This window comes from Suncus etruscus, chromosome 9 (assembly GCF_024139225.1).
Source record: "Suncus etruscus isolate mSunEtr1 chromosome 9, mSunEtr1.pri.cur, whole genome shotgun sequence".
Taxonomy (NCBI): domain Eukaryota; kingdom Metazoa; phylum Chordata; class Mammalia; order Eulipotyphla; family Soricidae; genus Suncus; species Suncus etruscus.
Genome location: NC_064856.1, coordinates 47,129,468 through 47,152,203, shown reverse-complemented (window position 1 = coordinate 47,152,203; position 22,736 = coordinate 47,129,468). Strand labels below are relative to the sequence as shown.

General features: G+C 41.1%; 1 protein-coding gene across 1 annotated transcript in view; it reads left to right on the top strand.

The window, feature by feature from the left end:
• Nucleotides 1-508: 508 nt before the first annotated feature.
• Nucleotides 509-22,736, top strand: part of ACER3 (alkaline ceramidase 3) — a 125,394-nt gene continuing 103,166 nt past the window's right edge. The window contains exon 1 of the mRNA XM_049780426.1: nt 509-685. Coding sequence (XP_049636383.1) covers nt 583-685 — 103 coding nt within the window. The 5' untranslated portion in view covers nt 509-582. The remainder of the gene's footprint in view (nt 686-22,736) is intronic.

Genomic DNA, 22,736 nt, shown 5'->3' with positions numbered 1-22,736 from the left:
CTAAAAAACAACCAAAACCCAAAATAAAATAAGGTAATTTCTTGGGATCTTGGGGGCCAAGGAGCTAAGAGTGTTCTGTTTGGGGGGGGGGAGAGGGGGTCTGGGTTTGAAGTTTACTTGAAGTCTGTGGGCAGCCAGGAGGTACATGTCTACACAGATTAATATTTTTTTTTACTAAGGCCTTGATTCAGGACATCATCCCTCCCCCGCAGCAGCAATTAAACCCTTCTCACCCCAACACAACACACACACACACACACACACACACACACACGAAGACGCATCCTGACAGGTCCTAGACACCCCATTCTTACAGCCCTGGCGAGTCTAGGCGGGCAGGCTGCCCAGGTCAGGTCAGCAGCATCCATCACAGCCTTCCTGCTAAGAGCAGGGAGGGGGCGGCGCGGACGGGCGGGGCGTCCATGGTGACGTCAGAGACCCACCCCCCAGGATGGGAGGGACGGGGAGGGGAGGGGAATGCGCGCGGGCTGGTCTGGAGGAGCCGGCCTGGGGCCCCCACAGAGCGGTCGGAGCTCAGCTCAGCTCAGCTCGGCCCGGCCCGGCGCTCCGGCCGCGCGCACCATGGCCCCGGCTGTGGACCGCGAGGGCTACTGGGGGCCCACGACCTCCACGCTGGACTGGTGCGAGGAGAACTACGCGGTGACCCCTTATATCGCCGAGTTCTGTGAGTGCGGCTGCGGGGGGCCCGGGCTCTAGACGCCTGGAAGGCAGGGGAGAGAGGCTGGTTGGTGGACCTGTCTGTCCTTTGGGGCGCGCACCAGGCCGGGCCTGGTCAGCCAGGGGGTTTGGGATGGAGCAGAGGAGCGGATCTGGGGGTCCAGAGTGCTGGGGTTCTAGTGCATCTGCGACTTAGGACCCTCCGGGTTCTACCTGGGCTTGGAGGCCCCAGGCAAGTGGGGATCCCCCTGTGCACCCTAAGGGGAGAAGCCGGGCCGGAATTGGGAATTCCTCCCTCCGGGGTGGAGCGGTGCACACCCGACTGTGGGCGTTGCGAGGTGAGTGAATGCGGGCTGCAGGTTTGAAGGAGACACCTGCTTCCCGCACCGCCCTCGCCTCGCCCTCGGGGCCCGGAGAAAAGGCGAGTTGACAGCCCGCCCAGGTGCACCCTCAGCGCGTGTGACTCGCGGGGCCTTTCCCCCTTCTTTTTTCTATGCCTATTTATTAGACCTGGTCGGTCACCTTTAGGGAACGTTATTTTCCAAGCTCACATCTCGAACCCACCCAGTCCCACCGCGCTCCGGGCTTGGGGTGCCTTCAGCACCCCCTCTGGGGGGCCCAAGTGCTCCAAGCCCGGATAGCCCCCCGGGAGGCCGGGCAGCCTGTGCGCATCCAGCCAGGGACACGCGGGACCAAGTCCCGCTCCGCTCTGCTCTGCTCTGGCTGATTGGTTAGGGGTCACCTGAGGACACCGGGTCCATTGATTGCCCCTTCGGAAGACTTTGGGGCTCAGTGGTCCTCCAGTTGCTCTGCAGACCCACGCAAAGGGACCGCTCTGTGTCTCTGTCTCCCCACACGTGTACTTCTTGCTAGGTTAGAGGAGCAGTCATTTTAAGACCACAATGTTTGCTCCTTTTTTTTTTTTTTTCCAGGTACCTGCTTCTGGCAAGGCAGTTTGGGGTTTTTCTTCTGCTTTTTTAGTTGGATTCACTTTCTAGGGTGTGAACCTCAACTCTTTCCCTAACCTTCCCATTGTTGGGTCCTTCTCCCAACATGGCTTTGGCTTTGGAGGAGAGAGGCAAGAGTTTTTTTTTTTTTTTTTTTTTTTAATAAGTCAGCTTATCCTTCTTCCGTCTCTACTAGTAATTGGTGGTTTCTTTTTCTAAAACAAGAAAAACTTTCTGTTGTTTTTAGGACTCGAGCATTGTTTCCCTTAAACCATGATTTTAGGCCAATAATTTGCCTGAACTACCGAGTTCAAATGAAAAAAAATTTCCATAATAATGAAAGAATGTTTGCAAAGGGATCATCTGTAGTGTAATTGCTTGGCAACCCAAAGTTGGCAAAGGAAGCTCTTTACCAATTTGTCCTTAGAGCTACTTGGCAAGCCCATGCTGATCCTAGGGCTACACATGGGGAGAGAAAGGACTGAAAATCATGCCTTTGGAACTGAATTGTATAACATGGAAAAAACAAAGCTTAAGTGACTTCAAGTATTGGATGGACTATGATGTTGAGCAACCTTCATCAGAATGGTTTTCTTCTATTTCTCTAGATCATGGAATTTGAGGCAATTTGAGGCTGTAGGTAGAAACTCTTGAGGAAAGATTTTGCTTTCACGCAAGTCAACTTTTTTTGGGGGGTGAGGGTGGGAGGGTGGCACTCGGGTTACTTCTGGCTCTGAGCTCAGAAATCTCTCCAGACCATATGGGATACCGGGATTTGAACCCGCAGACTGTCCTGGATCCGCTGCATGCAAGGCTAATGCCCTACCGCTGTGCTATGTCTCCAGCCCCCCAAAATTAACTTTTTAATTCAGATATAGTGGGGGGAATGAAGTTGAAGAATTCATTGTTCAACCAACTCATTTTTTGTTTTGTTTTGTTTTGTTTGGGTCACATCCGGCAGCACTCAGGGGTTACTCCTGGCTCTATGCTCAGAAATCGCTCCTGGAAGGCTCAGGGGACCATATGGGATGCTGGGATTTGAACCATCGACGACCTGCATGCAAGGCAAATGCCTTACCTCCATGCTATCTCTCCGATCCCAACAACCAACTCATGAATCTGTAGAGAATTCATTATTGACAAGAGAAAAGGGATAGACTTGAGTTGTTACAGACCTTTGCGGTTTTGTGGATCCTTGTAAAGAATGACATATATTAGTTTAGCATCCAGTGTTGCCGTCACAGGAGAAATGGCAGTTATGTCCTGTGAGCTGTGAGGGAGCAAGATACTAGTGATCTGTCAGATAGCTCTGAGAAATGGGAAATGTCTTCGTTTTTAATTAGCTCAAAAGAGGAAACACTCAACAGACTGCATGTGGGGAGGGTTTTGACATAGGAATCTGGGGTTGCGAGAAGATGAGTGAGAATTGACAGTGTCTTTTGCACATGTATCTTGGGGAGAATATAATCTGGAAGAAGATGAGGTCAATTCTTATCCAGCAAATGTTGGATATCTTCCATATTAGCTAGTAAGAAAAACTGGATCCATTGTGTTTATTACTTAATGCTGTTATTTAAAACAACAGCAAACTTATGAACTCTACAATATTTATATTAATGATAGAAATATTAAGGATAAAAATGATGATAGCTGTATGTAAATGCTTACTGGGTACCACACTTCTGTTTTTTATTTCTTTTCCATAATTCCAAGAAAAAGGCATCCTTATTTTGAAGATTAGGAAACAGAAGCTCTAAAAGGTGGCTTTATTTAAGGTTGTGGAGGAGTGGGTAAAACAGTCCATGTGGAGTCTGACTGTAAAATTAACACACTATATTTTTTTTATCACATTAGTCAATATTTTGGTTCTGCATGCAGGAGATTAGAACAAACATGAAATAAAGTACAAATGAAACAAATATTCTAGAAGGCTTATCTTGCAACATTAGGGCTCAGATGTTTGGGGAGATAGGAAGATGAACTTACGGAATTGTTTGTTCAGATGTGTCAGTGGTTTTCAAGTCACAGACAAATTTTAAAAACTTTTTTTTACATAAGTTCAAATTCTTGTTTTCCCATTTGTTTGAGCCCGTTGGTAAGAACTCTGGGGAAAGTCTCTTTAATGGTCAAAAGTTATAGGTACAGGCAGTTCTGTAAAACTGGAAGGATAGAAATAAAATGGCTCCACAAGTTCAAACCTCGTAAACTAATCTTAATTAACAAATAGGCAAAGATAGGATTGTTCTATGACTGTTAAATTTTTTAAGCCACACCCAGTGATGCTGAGGATTGCTCCTGGCTCTGCACTCAGGAACCACTCCTGGCAATGCCAGGGGACCACATGGGATGCTGCAGATTGAACCCAGATTGGCAGTGTGCAAGGCAAGAGCTCTACCCACTGTATCATTTCTCTGGCCACAACTGTTAAGCTATTTTTTTTTTAAGCTTTAAGCCATACCCAGAGAGGCTCAGGTGTTAATTCTAGCTCTGCACTCAGGAATTATATTCTGGTGGTGCTCAAGTGACCATAGGGAATGCTAGAGATTGGACTTTGACCAGCTGTGTCCAAGGCAAGCATCTTATTTGCTGTACTATGGCTCAGGCCATTGTGACAGTCATTAAACTTTTGATGGAATGATATACCTTCTTACTGTTAGCTATAAATATATAGAAAATGGAATAAATTAGTAAGACATACTTATTTAGCACTTTCACTTAAAACATTAAAAGCATTGAGATTGAAATTTTTCTTTGTTAAGGAACTTATCGAGAGTAGTCAAACAATACTTGCCTTCTCATCTTCTAATTTAGGAAGTGGAATGGGTATTTTTTTCTATGCTGTGGTGACTTGTCATACTCCTAAGAATGGATTTGCCTCCAGCATTTCAGTCTTTGCACTTTCAATATTGTGAAATATCACTAACAGTTCCTTGAATGTAGCTTTTAAAAAAAGCTTTCTGGCATCACTCCTGATCTATTTTTTCCCTTTTCGCACAGGCACTTTGTGTAGGGATGGGGAAGCATCACCTGGTGATGCTCTGGGCTTACTCTTGGCTCAGGGATCACTCCTGTAGGTGCTCATGGGGGCATATATAGTGCTGGGGATAGAACAGGGTTCGGTTTCATGCAAGGCAATTACTTTACCAGTTATACATTCTCTTTGGCTCTCTCACAGCCACTTTTTTCCTTTATACAATGAATCTGCCTTTACTGAGATCCTCTGGCTACATAGGTGGTCTGAGGGTCAGCAATCCCATTAGCCAATTCTCTCCTAAACTCTTGGTTTTAAAATTTTTAAGATTTAAAATTTTTTATTAGAAATTCACCTTCAGTATTGCCTCCTTTTGTTTCTTTGCTGCACTTTCATCCCTGTAGGGCCTGTTCATGCTTTTGAACTTCATTTTGTAAGTGATATTACATATCTCCAGGAGAAAAAAAAAAGGCTACTCAGCTATGCTCTTCAGCCATGCTTTCTGCTCTCTGCTCATGAGCTGAATAATGGGTGTACAATGATGAGTCACCAACTGACTTTACTTTGATATTCATCCATGGTCAGATTCAGGCAGAGAATTATTTTTATGTCCATATTTTAAAGTATTATTCCATTAACTTCTTACTTTTATTAGTGCTGATGAAAAATTTGCTAACATTTTTTTACCTTTGCAGTAATTCTGTCGTGTCAGTAATTTTGTCAGTAATTTTGAAAACGGTGACCTAGTTAATAATTAGTTGTGATGTGCTTCTATTATTGACATAGTTGCAAAACTAGTAATAAAATTTTTACTCTGTTAAACTGTTAATGTACTTGAGGGATTGATGTTATTCAACTGAACTGTGGTACCTAAGATTTGTGAATATCTGAGTCCTGCAAGGTGAAGACTTCTTTTGTATTTCTGCTTCTCACATATTCCTAGTAAGTAGGTGGTTTTAACTGCATTGCATAGATACAGAAACTGAACTTTAGAAAACTGTAACAGACTCATCCTCTAATAGTAAGTGAAAGAAATGGTATACACAGACAGGTCTAACAACTCAGTATAGGAAGTAGGATTTTAGGTGCTATGGTTTCATGGAAGAAATGTTTGTTAAAGGGAATCCTATCTTTTGTGGTCTCCAAAAAATTACCAAGTTAGAAATCATTTGGAGAGTTCAGTTCACTCAGCAGCTCTTTTGTCATTGATTTAGAACAGCATTCTTCAGTAACTGATTTATAGACTGGTGATGGTTTACAGGTATAGAAAAGTTGAAAATCTGGTCTATTGCCTTGGTTAGAATTTTCCATCTTTGGACCCAGTACTAGCCTACATGCTAATACAGAACTTGAAAAAAATATTATGTGTATAAAAACACTTTCTTGGGCCGGAGAGATAGCATGGAGGTAAAGCGTTTGCCTTTCATGCAGGAGGTCATCGGTTCGAATCCCGGCGTCCCATATGGTCCCCCGTGCCTGCCAGGAGCAATTTCTGAGCCTGGAGCCAGGAATAACCCCTGAGCACTGCCGGGTGTGACCCAAAAACCACAAAAAAAAAAAAAAAACACTTTCTTTGTTCATGGTTGCTATTAAGGCCAGAAATATAACAGGACATTTCAAACATTTTCTATTCTCACTGTAGAGGAAAGCTCTCCTAAAATTACAGGTGAAAGAGGAATATTCAAGAACTAAATACTATAAAGGAACATTTATTAACTAGAAATTTGGGGGGAAAATCCTAATGATGAAATTATAGGACTAATCTATTTTAAGGAGTACCTGGATAGTAAGATTTCATGAAAATGGAGAATAGAAGATGATGTACCCCCATATTCACCAACACACACACCACACACACACACATACACACACACACACTCACACACAAATTCACAAATAAAAATATTAAGAACTGTTTTTTTGTTTGTTTTGTTTTGGGGCCACATTCGTTGATGCTCAGGGGCTGCTCCTGGCTATGAGCTCAGAAATTGCTCCTGGCTTGGGTAGACCATATGGGACACCAGGGGATCTAACCTCGGTCCATCCTAGGCTAGTGCGCACAAGGCAGACATCTTACCTCTAGCGCCATCGCTCTGGCCCCTAAAATTAAGAACCTTTTAAAAGTAATATTTATAGAATTAATCCTCAAATTCTAAAACACTGGAGAGAAGCAGGTCTGGAAGCAAATGTTGATCTAGGCAATAACACACAAAGACACACATACAGATACACACACACAAACACACAAACACACACACACCACACACACACACACCACACACACACACACACACACACACACACACACACACACACACACACACACACGGAGAAATGGATTATGGATTCAGGAATTCCAACTTGTAAGCCTTCAGCTCCTAAGAAGCAGCAAGCTCTGTGGAAGTCTGGAAATGCCAGAAAGTAAATTTTCCTGAAATTCCAAGTATTTATTCTGAAGGAAGAGACCATACCTGGAGGTGGGATTAGGTGCTCTACACACCAATCAAAAGTACTACATTCAAAGACATTTTAATGAGTAATAAGGTATATGCTGAGTGGGGTGGGATCAGATCAATCCCTCAATCCAACTAATCCCACATTATCTACTCAGCTGTTTTCTAGAAAAGGGGTTTTCCACACTTATAGTAGGAGCTATGATAACCTAAGAGTTTGGTGGAAACTGGGGAATCTGGGAAGAACTTTCTGTTTGCTTAAAGAAGTTAGATTTCCAGGGGTGGCTGAGTGAAAAGGATACTATAGGCCAAATAAGTTTGGGGACTTCTGTCTTGATTTTCCCATGAGCATTTTACAGTAATTCTTGCATCAGGTCTTTATTTATTTATCCATTTTGTCTCCATCTCTCAGTTCATTTGCACATTACAAAGTGAACTGTAGACAACTGTACACTTTCCCCTAAATATTTCAACATGTATTATTAACTAAAGCTTCATTCTTGTTTTTAAAAATGTAAAATTTATATTCTGTATTGCATGAATCTTTGCATGTGTTTGTATATCTTTGCTTAATTTAAACATCTATATGTTTACAGAAATGCAAATGTGGCACCAAACCCCTCAAGATATAGAATTTTTTTGTTTTGTTTTGTTTTGGGGCCACACCCAGCATTGCTCAGGGGTTACTCCTGTCTGTCAGCTCAGAAATAGCTCCTGGCAGGTCGGGGGACCATATGGGACACCGGGATTCGAACCAACCACCTTTGGTCCTGGATCGGCTGCTTGCAAGGCAAATGCCGCTGTGCTCTCTCTCCGGGCCCAAGATATAGAATTTTATCATCAAGTAGGAAAGTTATTTATTTGCTTTCTCTCTAGGCAATAATCACTGTTTAGACTTTTTTCTCTGTCATAAATTAGATGTCCCTGTTTTAGAACCATAAATATGTGGAATCATAAAGTTTGTGATTTGGTTTAAAATTTCTTATATTCAGTACCAAATACTTTGAGATTCATTCACCTTGCATGTATTGATAGTTCTTATTGTTAGATGGTATTTGTTGCATAGATACATTGGTTATTTTCTTACTCATGGACACCTCTTTCTACCAAAGAGATTTTGGTGATAATAAATAAAGCCACCGTGAACATTCTCATATGTCTTTGTGGTGTATTTTTTCATTTCTCATTGGTAAAGACCAAGAGTGAGAATAGTGGGTCATAGAGTGTTTAATTTTGTTAGAAACTGCCAGAACTAGCACAACTGTTCCCTGGGATCTATGTGTCAGTGCCACACATATGTGTGCTGCTGGTCATGCACATGGTGCTGGAGTACATATTACCTCATGTCTCCTGAGATATGCACTTTCATGCTTTTGTACTTGTACACTGAGACTTGTACTGGGGCTCTCTCTGCCTTTGGAGTAACCCTTATTCTCTCTGGGGTACATTACTCTCTCCCTTAATTATTCTCTCCCTTTATCTTCTTCCCTCTCTTTTTCAGTACATTTGAATACAACTTTTTATTAAAAAAGAAAAGAAAAGAAACCCACCGAACCTTGGGGCTAGAGTACAGTGGGTAGGATGCTTGCCTTGCACAAGGTTGCAAGGGATCCTCAGCATAATGAATCCTCAGTCTTCTGAGCACCACCAGGAGTGATTCCTGGTGCACAGAGTAGTACACATCCAGTATTGCTGGGCATGGTCCCCAAACAAAAAAACAAATAGAAAAAAGAAACTGCCAACCCTTTCACTATCCTTCACATTGACAGCATTTGAACCATGTCATTGTCTTTTTAATTTTTACTTTTGTCAGATGGATAGTAATATACGTGGCATCTAGTTTATTCCACATGAGATATTTTCCCTGTTCTTCCTTCTTTTTCTATTTTTGCACTCTTGCCAAAATGGGCTATTTACACATACATTTGTACTTCTGGGCTCATTTCATTGTTTATGTTGTTTTGTTCCTCCAGAAGATAATAATTTTTTTGTTTGTTTTTGGGCACACCCAGTGGAGCTACTGACTGTGCTCAGAGATTGCTTCTGGCAGGCTTGGAGGAACCATGTGGGATGCCTGGGATCTAACCTGGGTTCGGGGATTTGGCTCCTTCCTTTACTTGACCTCTAAATCAATAGAGCCCAGCTCAGCAAAAACCATGTTCCTAGATATTTTCTACTTCCTAATAATTCCTGAGTTTGCATTTGAAGTAAGCTTGCAAAGAGCTGCCTTGAGTTATAATGTTCTCTATTATAACTCAAAATCCTTATGGCTCGCACCCATAGCTTAAGTATTGTTTACTGTTAAACTTTGCTTTGTGATTGTAAACTACCTATGACTGGCTTTGCCCCATATAAAGTCCCCTGCTTAAAGATTAAATTTGTCACACTCCTGCTAGAAGATGTATTGACCCTACATACTCTGTGTGTGGTTTTATTATTTCATTTTTCATATTCGGTCACTTGTGTACCCATTTTCCTCTCATGAAGGATTTTTTTCCCCACTAAAGATGCTGAGACGCAAGACACCTTCAGCATTTGGCAACCAACGTGGGGCTTTTGAGGAACTCCATGGGGGTTATTTCAGCTCTCCACACCAGGGCAATCTAGGGATACATCTGGTGTGCCTCCTGAGTACCCCTTGAGTTTATGCATGTTGTGGCAGACATTCACTTATTCATTCACATATATGATGAGAAATTGTATATACTCATGTTACCTGAATAAAATATTATGGTTTTAACTTATTACCTGCTGAGTAGTAATTCCTCATAGTTCTGTTTGTTTGTTTGTTTGTTTGTTTGTTTAAGTAGATAATATGGCAATCTGGCTTTGTTGTCTGATAGCCCAGTGATCACTGGAACTGATTCAATTAATCTTGCCAGAGGAACGTTCTTTCTGAAGAACACTGAAGCTTAAAAATAGTTATTTTTTTGTTTGTTTCTTTTGTTTCTTTTAAAAAAAATTTTTTGGAGGGTATATACCCAACAATGCTCAAGGGCTCCTTCTGGTTTTGTGCTCAGAGGTCACACCTAACAGTGCTGAGGGAACCATATAATATGCTAGGGATTAAACCAGAGCTGGCTGTTTGCAGGGCAAGTACTTTATCCTCTGAACTATCTCTCCAACCCTGAAGCTTAAAAATTGGAGACAATTATGAATTTCGTAAGTGGGAACTATTTATTGATTAAGGGCAATCACATTAGATAAACATTCAGCTCCCTAACTTGCCCATCTCCAAATTTATCTGCTTATTTTGGAGCACCCCCGCAATGTTCTTTAATTTAACATTTAAATTTTTTCTTTTTTTCTTTATTTTCTTTTTTGGGCCACACCCTATGACACTCAGGGGTTACTCCTGGCTAAGTGCTCAGAAATCGCTCCTGACTCAGGGACCATATGGGGAAACCAGAGATCAAACCAAGATCCATCCTGGATAAGCCATGTGCGAGGCAAATGCCCTACCACTGTGCTATCATTCCAGCCCTTTGTATTTTTTTTCTAATTTTTAACCATGTGTATTCTAAAAATATGCAATTTGGAATTGTTTCATAAGTGAAATTGTTCCATACACTCATAATCGCATACGGATATTTCTGCAACTTGTATTTATTTTTCAACTTGTGACCATTACTATTAATCGTCTTCCTGACACTCCAACTGATAGGTACAGATGCAGTTAATTAATTTGCTAATTGGAATCCACTGTATGATGGGACTGGAGCAATAGCAGAGTGGGTAGGGCATTTTCTCTACACATGGCTGACCCGGGCTCGATCTCTGGCATTCCATATGGTTACCTGAGCCTGCCAGAAGTTATTTCTGAGTGCAGAGCCAGGAGTAATTCCTGAATGCTGCCAGGTGTGCCCCTCTTCAAAAAAAAAAAAAACCAAAAAAAAAAATTCCACTGTATGAATACATTGATTGTTTCCTCCTCCTTCTTAAAGAAAAATTGTCCAATCTTTAGTCATTGCACATTTTAGTGTTCATTGCCTTGCACATTCTTACACATCTCTGGTACAAATGAATACAGAACTTTTCCTACTGTGTACCAGAATATTAGTACAGTAGGTAGAGTACTTGGATTTCACACAACCTACATAGATTCCATCCCTGGCATCCCATATGGTTTTCTGAGCACTGCCAGAAGTGATCCTTGAGCATAGAGCCAGGAGTAAGCCCTGAGCACTACTGGGTAAGACACAAAAGCAAAAAAGAAAACAAAGAAGTGGCCAGATCCTCTGTGAGACTAATCTTTCTTAATCTCATGCAAACAAGCTGTGTAAAGTGTCTTATACAATCTCTGTTCTACTTTGAGACTTGTACAAAGCCATTGTGTGCAGTCAGCGCATAGTTTGCTTCCTTAAGAAATTGGATGAAACATGGAGTCAATTTTTTTTAATGACCTGAGACTTAAGCTATATTTATAATTTATTATAAGATCTATTATGGGATTTTTCCCCCTTCAACCTGACATATTACCCCTCCCCTCTCCTCCTTCTCTTTTGTCTTTAGCTGATTCGTGACCCTAAATCTTAAGTGTTTTTTTTGTTTGTTTTTGTTTTTGTGTCACACCCGGCTGTGCTAAGGGGTTACTCCTGGCTCTGTGCACAGAAATCACTTCTGGCAGGCTCTGGGGACCATATGGGATGCCGGGATTCAAACCCACGTCAGTCCTGAGCAGCCTCATGCAAGACAAAAGCCCTGCCGCTGTGCTATTGCTCCAGCCCCAATCTTTTTTTTTTTTTTTTTAATTTTTATTGTGACTGAAGTGCATTATACAGAATTATTTATGGTACATGGTGACAATGAATGAAGGGCATTCCCACCACCAATGTTGTCCTCCTTCCACTCCTTTTCCCAGCATGTCTCCCATATCTCCCTCCTTTACCCCCTAGAAAACTAGTGTAACTGGTCTCCACTTTACAGCTGTAGATTGGTTATCTATTCTGTTGTCATTGACTTTGGGTTTGGTGTTCCAGTCTGATCATTCTTTATTTTCACTACATGTTCATATGACTGGTCCTGGTATCATCATTCCCCCCACTTAATTTATGAGGCTGAATGATTCAAGTTATGCAGTTCTGTTGGAAATAAAAAGGTTAAGGAAAAGAGAAGAAAAACTTGGTATCAACTACCAAAAAAAAAAAAAAATGCACCCAGCCCAGCCCTCCCCCCCAATGACCAAATAATATCCACAAGAGTGAAAAAGAAAGAAAAAAGTGGAACAAAAAAGAGAAGGAAAATAATATCAAAAACAAACAAAACAAGGAAAAGGAATGCTGGAGTGGCAGGGTTTGGTGTTCCCCCCACTTTTTTTTTTTTTTTTTTTTTTTTTTTGCATAGGCACAGTAAGTATTGGGAAGAATGGAAATTCCCGTGGGCTAAGAGATTCAGGGTTTCTCCACTCTTGAAGCATACTGTCATGGGAACAACCACTGGCTCCATACATAGTCATTTTCATATCCCAGGGTTTTTTTTGTGGTGTCAGGAAACTTTCCTCTCAGTTGTGGATGAGAAAATCAGGCCATGGTAGCTAGCAATCTTGGTATTTGCGCAGGTCCTAGGACAAGGTCTAGGATAGTGTCTTTACAGTTCTAGAGGTTCTGTTCCATCATTGTTGGTGTGTTCGGTCTTCTGTATCATGTGCTCCAGGTTTTTGCTCGGTCCCTAAGCCAAAGTCTAGTAAATTATGATTCCAAAGGTTCTGCTCAGTCTGTTGTCAAAATTGGGCCTCTGTACTAAGAAATCTTGATTAAGAGTCCTGGGCTACAGCCTAGGGTAGGGTTTCCCTTATTGGTCTCAAGGTAAGTTCTGCCCAGTCACGATTGTCAAGGTCAGTTTTCTGTAGTTAGTGCTCTTATTTTTCATAGTTTAAAGGACGATAATTTTCTGATATCCACTTAGTGTTAGGTGATGTGATAGGACCTCCTGGTCTTAGGTCAAGTTGTCATTTCCTCGCTGTCCTCGTCATGTTAACACTGGCACAAGTAAATCTTCCAACAGAGCTTAGTTTCTGGTATTGTTGCAGGGAGCTGTTTCAGTTCTATGTCTGGGATATGGGGTTTGAGATTGAACTAACACTGTCCAATCTCATGGAGACTGAGTTGTATCCACATGACATATGTCCAGGATGGGAGGCACCCTCATGTAAAAAGTGTGAGTTCTTATCCTTAGATGATAAGATCTTGTTTCTGCGTCTATGGTTTTCCCTTATTTACTGTGCCTGTACATAAACGTATGGTGTCCTTTTGTATTGCTGGTGCTATTCTGGGTAAGGATGACAGGCTACACACACAGTATCTGTGGTCCAGTCCCAATCTTAAGTGTTCTTGCCACTGTGCTATCACTCCAGCTTAAGTTAAGACCATGCTTGCTTGGTCTAAGGCTTCCCCTCTTAGGCCTCTGTAAGACCCGGGCTTCCTCCATATATTGAGACATTTCGCTGTTTGCTTTACATCCTGACCTCTAGAACTTTCAACCCCCAATTAGTTTATTGTTATTCTTTTCCTCTCCAGTATTTTTTGGGAGTGCTGTGCCTTTTAAGATCTATGAATGTAATTCTCTCCATGTAGGTATTTGTAATGAAAGTATGTTGGGGTTATTTTCTGTGCTGCTCAACAGCTATTTCTGTATTTTATTTTAACTATAAATTTGTATACTTCAAAACCATAAGAAATGTTTAGCACATAGAAATCTCTATAATCTTTTCTCTTTTTAAATATTTTTATGGGGAGGAACCATACACAGTGGTGCTCAGGGACTTACTCCAGACTTTATGCTCAAGCATCATGCTTGATGAGTCTTAGAGGGGTGCAAGTGATGATGGAAGCTAGGTCAGGTACATGCAAGACAAGCATCCTGTCCACTGTCTTATTGTTCCTGCCTCTTCCTTTCTAAAGACTTGAACAATAAAATTCTTCTTTTATTTTCTCCAACAGATTTTATGGTTTTATGTTTGCATGCATTATGCTTCTGTCTCTAATGTCCTATTTATCCCTCTCATCTTCTATGTATTTCATTCAGCCAAATCTAAGTGCAAGACAAACACCCTACCCACTCCGTTTCCAGAGATGTGGGAAATTTTTGAGACCATGTTAACGGCAGGGACTAACGGTGCTCTGGCCTCATACTTTGCTGTATCCCATGGCTCATTACAGTGCTTAGTAATTGAGACTTTCATAAATATTTATTGAATGAGTGAATATATACATATCCTTAGCATTATAATGATTCATTCATCCATATTCTCTACAATAATATGCATAATTAAATCTAAAAAAACCTTTTCTTTAACCTAAAAGTTTTTTTTAGATTTAACTATATGTATCTGCAATACCTTGCATGTAGTTGAATATAGATTGTTCTCAGTAAAAATTTGTAAGGCAGGGCCATAGATATAGTGCAAGAGGTAAGGTGCTTTCCTTAATGGTAACTAAGCCCAGTTCAATCCTGGTACCTGAAGTACTGCCAGGGATCACTCCTCAGCTCAGAAATAGGAATAGCCCCTAAGCACTTTCAGGTATATTCAACCAAGATTCAACCATCCACACAAAATAATTTATCAGAGCAGAGAAAGAAATGTTATCTTTTTTTTTTTTTTTTTTTTTTTTGGGTCACAACCAGCAGCACTCAGGGGTTACTCCTGGCTCTACACTCAGAAATTGCTCCTGGCAGTTTCAGGGGACCATATGGGCTGCCGGGATTTGAACCACCGTCCTTCTGCATGCAAGGCAAATGCCCTACCTCCATACTATCACTCCATCCCAAGAAATGTTATCTTAAGATAGGATCATATATAGACTCATGCAAAAGTAAACTTTTCCTTTGAAATGGCTTTTGACGGCATGCTCCTTTTTTCATGGCATTTCATTATTGAAAGTGGCTACAAATTTAAAAAAGATAGGATCATATCTTCCAGTCAGTTAATTAAATTCTACAGATATTCTGATGAATCTAACCTAGAATAGCCTATATTCTTTGGAGATTCTGATGAGTCTAATATAATTTGAAATAGTCTAGGGACCGGAGAGATATCACAGCGGTAGGGCATTCGGCTTGCACGTGGCCAACACAGGACAGATGGTGGTTCGATTCCTGGCATCCCATATGGTCTCCTTAGCTTGCCAGGGGTGATTTCTGAGTGCAGAGCCAGGAGTAATCCCTGAGCACCACCAGGTATGACCCCAAAACCAAAACAAACAAAAAATTTGAGAGTCTAGTTGCCAGAATTATGTGGTTTGCTTACTTATTAGGATTACTTATATAGCTCAACAATTATGATTGAGTCTATTTTGCTTCTCTTTTTGCCTGATATGGTGAAAGGACCATAACTTATTAAAGAGAAATGTTACATATAAAATTAAATACATATATTTTCACTTAAGAGCTCTATTACAATGGGAATTTTCCTAGATCTTTCTTTTTTTGTTTGTTTGCTTTTTGTCTTGGGGTCACACCCGGCAGCATTCCGGGGTTACTCCTGACTCTATGCTCAGAAATCGCTCCTCGCAGGGTCACGGGACCATATGGGATGCTGGGATTCAAACCACCATCCTTCTGCATGCAAAGCAAATGCCCTACCTCCATGCTATCTCTCTGGCTCCATTCCTAGATCTTTCTGTACCTCAGTTTCCTGGTATGTAAAATAAGAATGGCAATACACAACTCACAGGTTCAAAATTGATGCTGAGAGTATATGAATACAATTACTACCATGATCCCAGACAAACTATGTTATAACTCCTTTTTTATAATTTGTGTGATTCTTTCTAACACTTGCATTTTTCTGGTGCTGGAGCAATAGCACAGTCTTACATGCATTTGCCTTGCACATTTGCCTTGTATGCAGCTGTCTCAGATTTGATCTTAGCATCTCATGTGGTCCCTCAAGCCTGCCAGGAGCGATTTGAGCACAGAGCCAGAAGTAACCCTGAGCACCACTGGGTGTGGCCCAAACAAACAAAAAACAATTGCATTTTCTTTTTTCTTTTTTTTTTTAACTTGATTGATTGATTTTTGGGCCACAATCAAACGTACTCAGGGGTTACTCCTGGCTCTGTACTCAGAAATCACCCCTGGCAGGCTGGGGAGCCATATGGGATGCTGGAAATCGAATCGGGTTCTCTTCCAGGTTGGCCGCAAGCAAGGCAAAAGCCTACCGCTATGCTATCTCTCTGGCTCTGCATTTTTTGTTTTTTGTTTTTTTGTTTTTTTTTTTGGGGGGGGGGGCGCACCCATTTGATGCTCAGGGGTTACTCCTGGCTAAGTGTTCAGAAATTGCCCCTGGCTTGGAGGGACCCTATGGGATGCCCCAGGATCGAACCTTGGTCCTTCCTTGGCTAGCGCTTGCAAGGCAGACACCTTACCTCTAGCGCTACGTCGCCGGCCCCAACACTTATTTTTTTATATTGTTGACTTTTTCTTTTTTAATAAATAATTTAATCATTGAGACACTCAGTTATAAAGTCATTCATGATTCAGTTTCAGTCATACAATATACAGCACCCTTCACCAGTGCACATCTCCTGCCACCAATGTCCCTAGTTTCCTTCCCGCCCTTCCTATTGCCCTTTCTTCCTTTATTCCACTTAGACATGGTCACATCATTATTTTTTTCATCTTTATTATTTCCCCTTGCTTTTTAGAGATGTAAAAATCTATGGGTAAATGACTGGAGAGATAGTACAGGTGTTAAGGCACTTGCCTTGCATAGCTCACCCTGGCATCACAAAGCAGTCCTCAAGCACACCATCACTTCTGAGCACAGTCAGCCCCAGAGCACTGAAAGGTGTAGCTACCCTTCACCTCCAATAGAGGAGTATAAAAATTTAAAACAAATGAAACAATCTCATAAGTCTATATTTTACTTCTGTTCATTTGGAACAAATAGTTGCTTACCAGTTAAGTAGTAAGTTTTTTTGGTTTTTTTTTATATGGGATGCTGGGATTCGAACCACCATCCTTCTGCATGCAAGGCAAATGCCCTATCTTCATGCTATCTCTCTGGCCCCAAATATTGAGATATTGAAAATATAAACTATTATGTCTTTCAAAAAAAGAATTTTTATACTCAATTTTTTTTGTTTTGTTTTGTTTTGTTTTTGGGCCACACCTGGCGTTGCTCAGGGGTTACTCCTGGCTGTCTGCTCAGAAATAGCTCCTGGCAGGCACGGGGGACCATATGGGACACCGGGATTCAAACCAACCACCTTTGGTCCTGGGTCGGCTGCTTGCAAGGCAAGCACCACTGTGCTATCTCTCCAGGCACTTTACACTCAATTTTTATGTTTTAGAAAAATACCTATCTAGGGGAAAAAAAAGAAGAAAAAACGAAAAAATAAAAAGAAAATACCGATCTAAATTCAGTTATTTTTCCTTATGTTGTCTTACAGTTTGACTAAATGATTTTTATTTCTTTTGCCAAAATATTCAAAAGCTGATATATAAATTTAAAAGACATTCAATTCTGGGCCAGAGCACAGTGGTAGGGTGTTTGCCTTGCACATGGCTGACCCAGGATGGACCTGGGTTCGATGGCCAGCATCCCATATGGTTCTTGGAGCCTGCCAGGAGTGGCTCCTGAGCACTGCCAGGTGTGGCCCCAAAAGAAAACAAAATATATGCAATTCAATAAATATTTTAAAAAAACTTCTATAACTGTAAGATAATAAAATTATTAAAACACTCAGTGGTGCTCAGGGGTTACTCCTGGCTCTGCTCCCAGAAATCGCTCCTGGCAGGCTCAAGGACCATATGGATGGCAGGGATCAAACTCAGGTCAGTTGTGTGCAAGGCAAGCTCGGTACAGGTTGTACTATTCTAAGAATTATCTTATCTTGGGGGCTGGAGGGATAGTATGGAAGTAAGGCCTTTGCTCGCAGGCAGGATGGTGGTTCGAATCTAAGCATTCCATATGGTTCCCTGAGCCTGCCAGGAGCGATTTCTGAGTGGAGAGCCAGGAGTAACCCCTGAGCATTGCCGGGTGTGACCCCCCCAAAAAAAGAAAAGAATTATCTTATCTTGACCAAGAATTATCTTGCTCAAGAATTGCCCAGGAATTAGAACCTGACAGGTGTCCTTAGAGATAAGGAAGGAGCTTTCCTAATCAAGTAGTAAAATGACTTTATCCTACAAAGTTATTTTGCATACCCTATCCATCACATTTATGCTACACCTTTAAAATTCCAAGAAGATATTGGACAACTAGAGAGATCAGAGATTAGTGAAGAGAAAGACAGAAAACCAAGCAACGCTCCCCAAACCAATCAATTACCCATCAATAAAAGAAAATGGAAATCAACAAATAATAGTGAGTTTAGAGGGGAAGCAAAGAATACCAGTGAGAAATATGAGTCATTTCTTGTGAACTTATTTGGAAGTTTACTAAGACAGTAACTATTCATATGGTTTTAATGAACAACAGAATTTTGCCAGAATCTAGCACAAGTGCCTCATTTAGTAGGCACTGGGACACAGTAGGAGTTATTAAGGGACACATTCACTTAGTTATAAGGACCCTACAGTTGAGAAAAATGTGTTCAAATGAATAGCTGATGAAAGCAAAAACTATTGGGACCAATCTAATGTGGTTGTACATTGAATGTATGGGGGCCATAAAAACCTAGAGAATGTTGGAGGATAGATTTTTAAAGTTTTTGGCTAGAAATAGAAAACTGATATACAGAGGGAACCATGAGGTTTTGGGATTCAACTTGAGGCTCCTAAAAGCACATGTTTCAGTCCTTTGAGCCACCCCTGGGTTCCAGCTATGAAAGTTCTTACAGTATAATTTGATTTTGGTTTTGCTTTTTGGGTCCAACCTGGTTCAGAGGCTACCAGATATGCTTGAGGATAATACTCAGTGGTTCAGAGGCTACCAGATATGCTTGAGGATAATACTCAGTGGTGCTTGGGGAACTTGCAGGGTAGGGAATCTAACTGGGAGAAGCATGCATTCAGCCCCTCAAGCTCTCTCTCCAGCCATTGTAGAATATCTTAACATGTTCCCACATTTTTTTTTCTGTAGATAACAGAGAAAAACCAGCAGTTCTAAGGCACATATTCTAAGGACTTCAGAACTTAATTAAGAACCTGAAAGTTTACATATATGTCATTTGTGTCTGTGTTTGAGATTTGAAATAAATGGAACAGCTCACTTTTTCATCAGGTTTTGAGCAGACCTGAGTAGTACACATGGTTCAGAGATCTGCTGAAGTCTTACAGTTGTTTTGTTTTGTTTGTTTTTTCTTGGTCTTTTTTTTTTTTTTTTTTTTTTTTTGGTTTTGGTTTTGGGGCCACACCCGGTGGCGCTCAGAGGTTACTCCTGGCTCTGTGCTCAGAATTCGCTCCTGGCAGGCACGGGTGACCATATGGGATGCCGAGATTCGAACCAACACCAATCCTGGGTCAGCTGCTTGCAAGGCAAACTCCCTACCACTGTGCTCTCTCTGGCCCCAGCTCTTGCAGTTTTTATACAGAACTTAAGTATTCCCCTTCCTGGCTCCTTCCAATATGTTTTCTTTTCTTGCTCTGAGATGGTTCCTTTTGTCCTCTGCTCTTCCTGCTGAGAAAAGCAGATTCTTTTTCTTTTGGAGTAGTCACTGTGCCTTGCCCTTAGGCTACCCTGCAGAAACAAACTATTCACTCTAAATTTTCTCTCTTCCAAAATCTACTAGCTTATATTGGTTTACTCTCTAGAGAACTCAGGTTGGTTTTGTATTTCATTTGGAGGTTGGAGTTTCCTGAAAGAGAGGCCTATCTGTTGGGATGGGATGTCATTTTGGAAAGCTCTTTTTTTTTTTTAATTGATTTGAAGGAATTCTCTATGTATTGGGAAAACTAGTCATTTGATGATTAAAACAAAAGGTTATAATAATTATCTTCTAAACTTACTTTTTGTGACTTTGCTTCTGGTAGTTTTTTGCTATGCTGAAGTATTTTTGTCTTTTTTTTATTTTCTAAGTCAGTCAAATTGGGGGGGTTATATACCAACTTTTGTGATACTAACGTTAATAAGTTCTGATAAACCACTGCCATTGGACCAGCCTATTTTTGTCTTTATATTATCAAAAATAGCAGTCTTGGAGCCTAAGAGATAGCATGGAGGTGAGGTGTTCGCCTTGCATGCAGAAGAATGGTGATTCGACCAGCATCTCCTATGGTCCCCCAGGCCTGCTAGGAGCGATTTCTGAACATAGAACCAGGAGTAGCCTCTGAGTGCTGCTGGGTGTGACCCCCCCAAAAAATAAAATAAAATAAAATAAAATTAAAAATTAAAAAAATAGCAGTCTTGGGGGCTGGAGAGATAGCATGAAGGTAGGGTGTTTGCCTTGCATGCAGAAGAATGGTAGTTTGAATCCCGGCATCTCATGTAGTCCCCGGAGTCTGCCAGGAGAGATTTCTGAGCGTAGAGCCAGGAGTAACCCCTGAGTGCTGCTGGGTGTGACCCCTGTCAAAATAAAATAAGACAAAAATAAATAGCAGTCTTGGGGGCTGGACAGATAGCATGGAGGTAGGGTGTTTGCCTTGCATGCAGAAGAATGGTGGTTCGAATCCTGGCATCCCACAGGGTCCCTGGAGCCTGCCAGGAGAGATTCTGAGCATAGAGCCAGGAGTAACCCCTGAGCACTGTCAGGTGTGACCCAAAAACCAAAAATAACTAAATAAATAAAATAGCAGTCTTTATAGTTCCAAGTTGTTTTTTATTTATTTATTTTTATTTTAGCCACCATGATTCACAATACTTTTAATAATAGGGTTCCTTGCATACAACATTCTAAACACCACATCCTCCACCAGAATGACCACTTCCTTCCACCATTGTCTTGGAATGCCATCTTGAAACAGTACTTGCCTTGTTTCTCTGCCAATGTAAGATCAATTCTTTAGCCCAGTTCTCAGGTTCTGTTGCCTTTAGCCACTTGTTATTCACTTAGTATGCTTTTTTATTTCCCACAAGAGCTCATCCTCTAACTGTGACTCTCCTGACTGAATTCACTCAACATGATATCTTCCAGTTCCATCAATGTAGGGGCATCTGACTTTGCACATTTGTTGTTTTCAATTTTTGGCTATTGTGAACAGTACTGCAATAAATGAGGAAAGTAACAGTCTCTTCTAGAGTTTTGGGATCCTTGGGGTAGAAGCCAGGAAGTAGAACTGCTCGATCATATGGAAGCTCTATTCTTAGTTTTTTTTGAGGAATGTTCATACTGTTTTCCAAAATAAATGAACAAGTCCATGATCACATCAGCAATGGATTAGGGTCCCTTTTACCAAACCACATTCACACCAATGCTGGTTGGTTTTTGTTTCTTTTGTTTTTGTTTTCCTTTTTTGGGGCCTCACCTGTCAGTGCTCAGGGGTTACTCCCGCTCTGTGCTCAGAAATCACTCCTGGTGTGCTCATGGGACCATATGGGATGCTGGAGATCAAAACCCAGTTGGCTTCAGTCAAGGCAAATGTCCTACCTGCTGTGCTATCACTCTGGCCCAATGGCTGTTTGGTTTTTTGTTCTCTTTGATGTGTATCAATTTTATTGGGGTAAGGTGATATTGTTGGTTTTGATTTGCATTTTTCTGAGAATAAATGATACAGAGCATTTGGGGGGCGTCACACCCGGCTTTTACTCAGGGGGTACTCCTGGCTTTGCACTCAGAAATCGTCCCTGGCAGGCAAGGGGGACCATATAAGATGCTGGGATTTGAACCACCGTCCTTCTACATGGAAGGCAAACGCCTTACCTCCATGCTATCTCTCCGACCCCCAGCATTTATAAAATATACTTCTCGGTCATCTGTGTGTCTTCTCTGAAGTTTTTGTTTATCTTTTCTCCCATTTTTTCTTTAGTTTTTCTTTAAGTTTTACAAGTGCTTTATGTGTTTTGTATGTTAACCCATTGTCTGATGGTGGTAGGCAAATGCTTCTCTCAGTGTTGATCTGTCTTTTTATTCTGGTTATCATATCTCTTGATGTGAAAAAGCTTCTTAACTTGATGTGGTTCCATTTATTTATAATTGCTTCTGTTTGCTTGGCCAGTGGCACAGACTCATGGAAGATGCGTCTAGAACTGATCATGAAGGGTTCTACCTATGGTTAATATAATTTATGGATTTAGATTTGATATTAAGGCCTTTGATACATTTTGAATTGTTTGTTTGTATGTGTATGGATTGTGTTCGATAAGGAATCTGAGTTTATTTTTTTTACATGTGACAGACTAAATTTCCCATCTCCATTTGCTGAATAGGCTTTCTTGCTCCAATTCTTACTCTTTGATTCTTTGTCAAAGATTAGATTGACCAGATAGCTGAAGGTATATCTCTGGGTCTCAACTTTATTTCATTAGTCTGAGAGTCTATCCTTATTTTATTACCACACTGTCCTGACTGCATTAATATGTCATCCAGATTGAAAAAGCCAAACTATCACTATTTTCAGCTGACATGACACTATACTTAGAAAGCCCTAAATACAAACTAAAGGTTTGGAGAGATAATACAATGAATAAGGCATTGATCCGGCCAATCTGCTTCCATCTCAGAACCCAGATACCTGGTTCAATATGGTACTTGAACCTGTCATGAGTAATTCTTGAGCTCAGAGCCAAGAATAAGTCCTAAGAATTTCTGGGTTTGCCTCAAAAAAAACAAAAACCTAGATTCATTAAACTTGTATAGCAATCACACA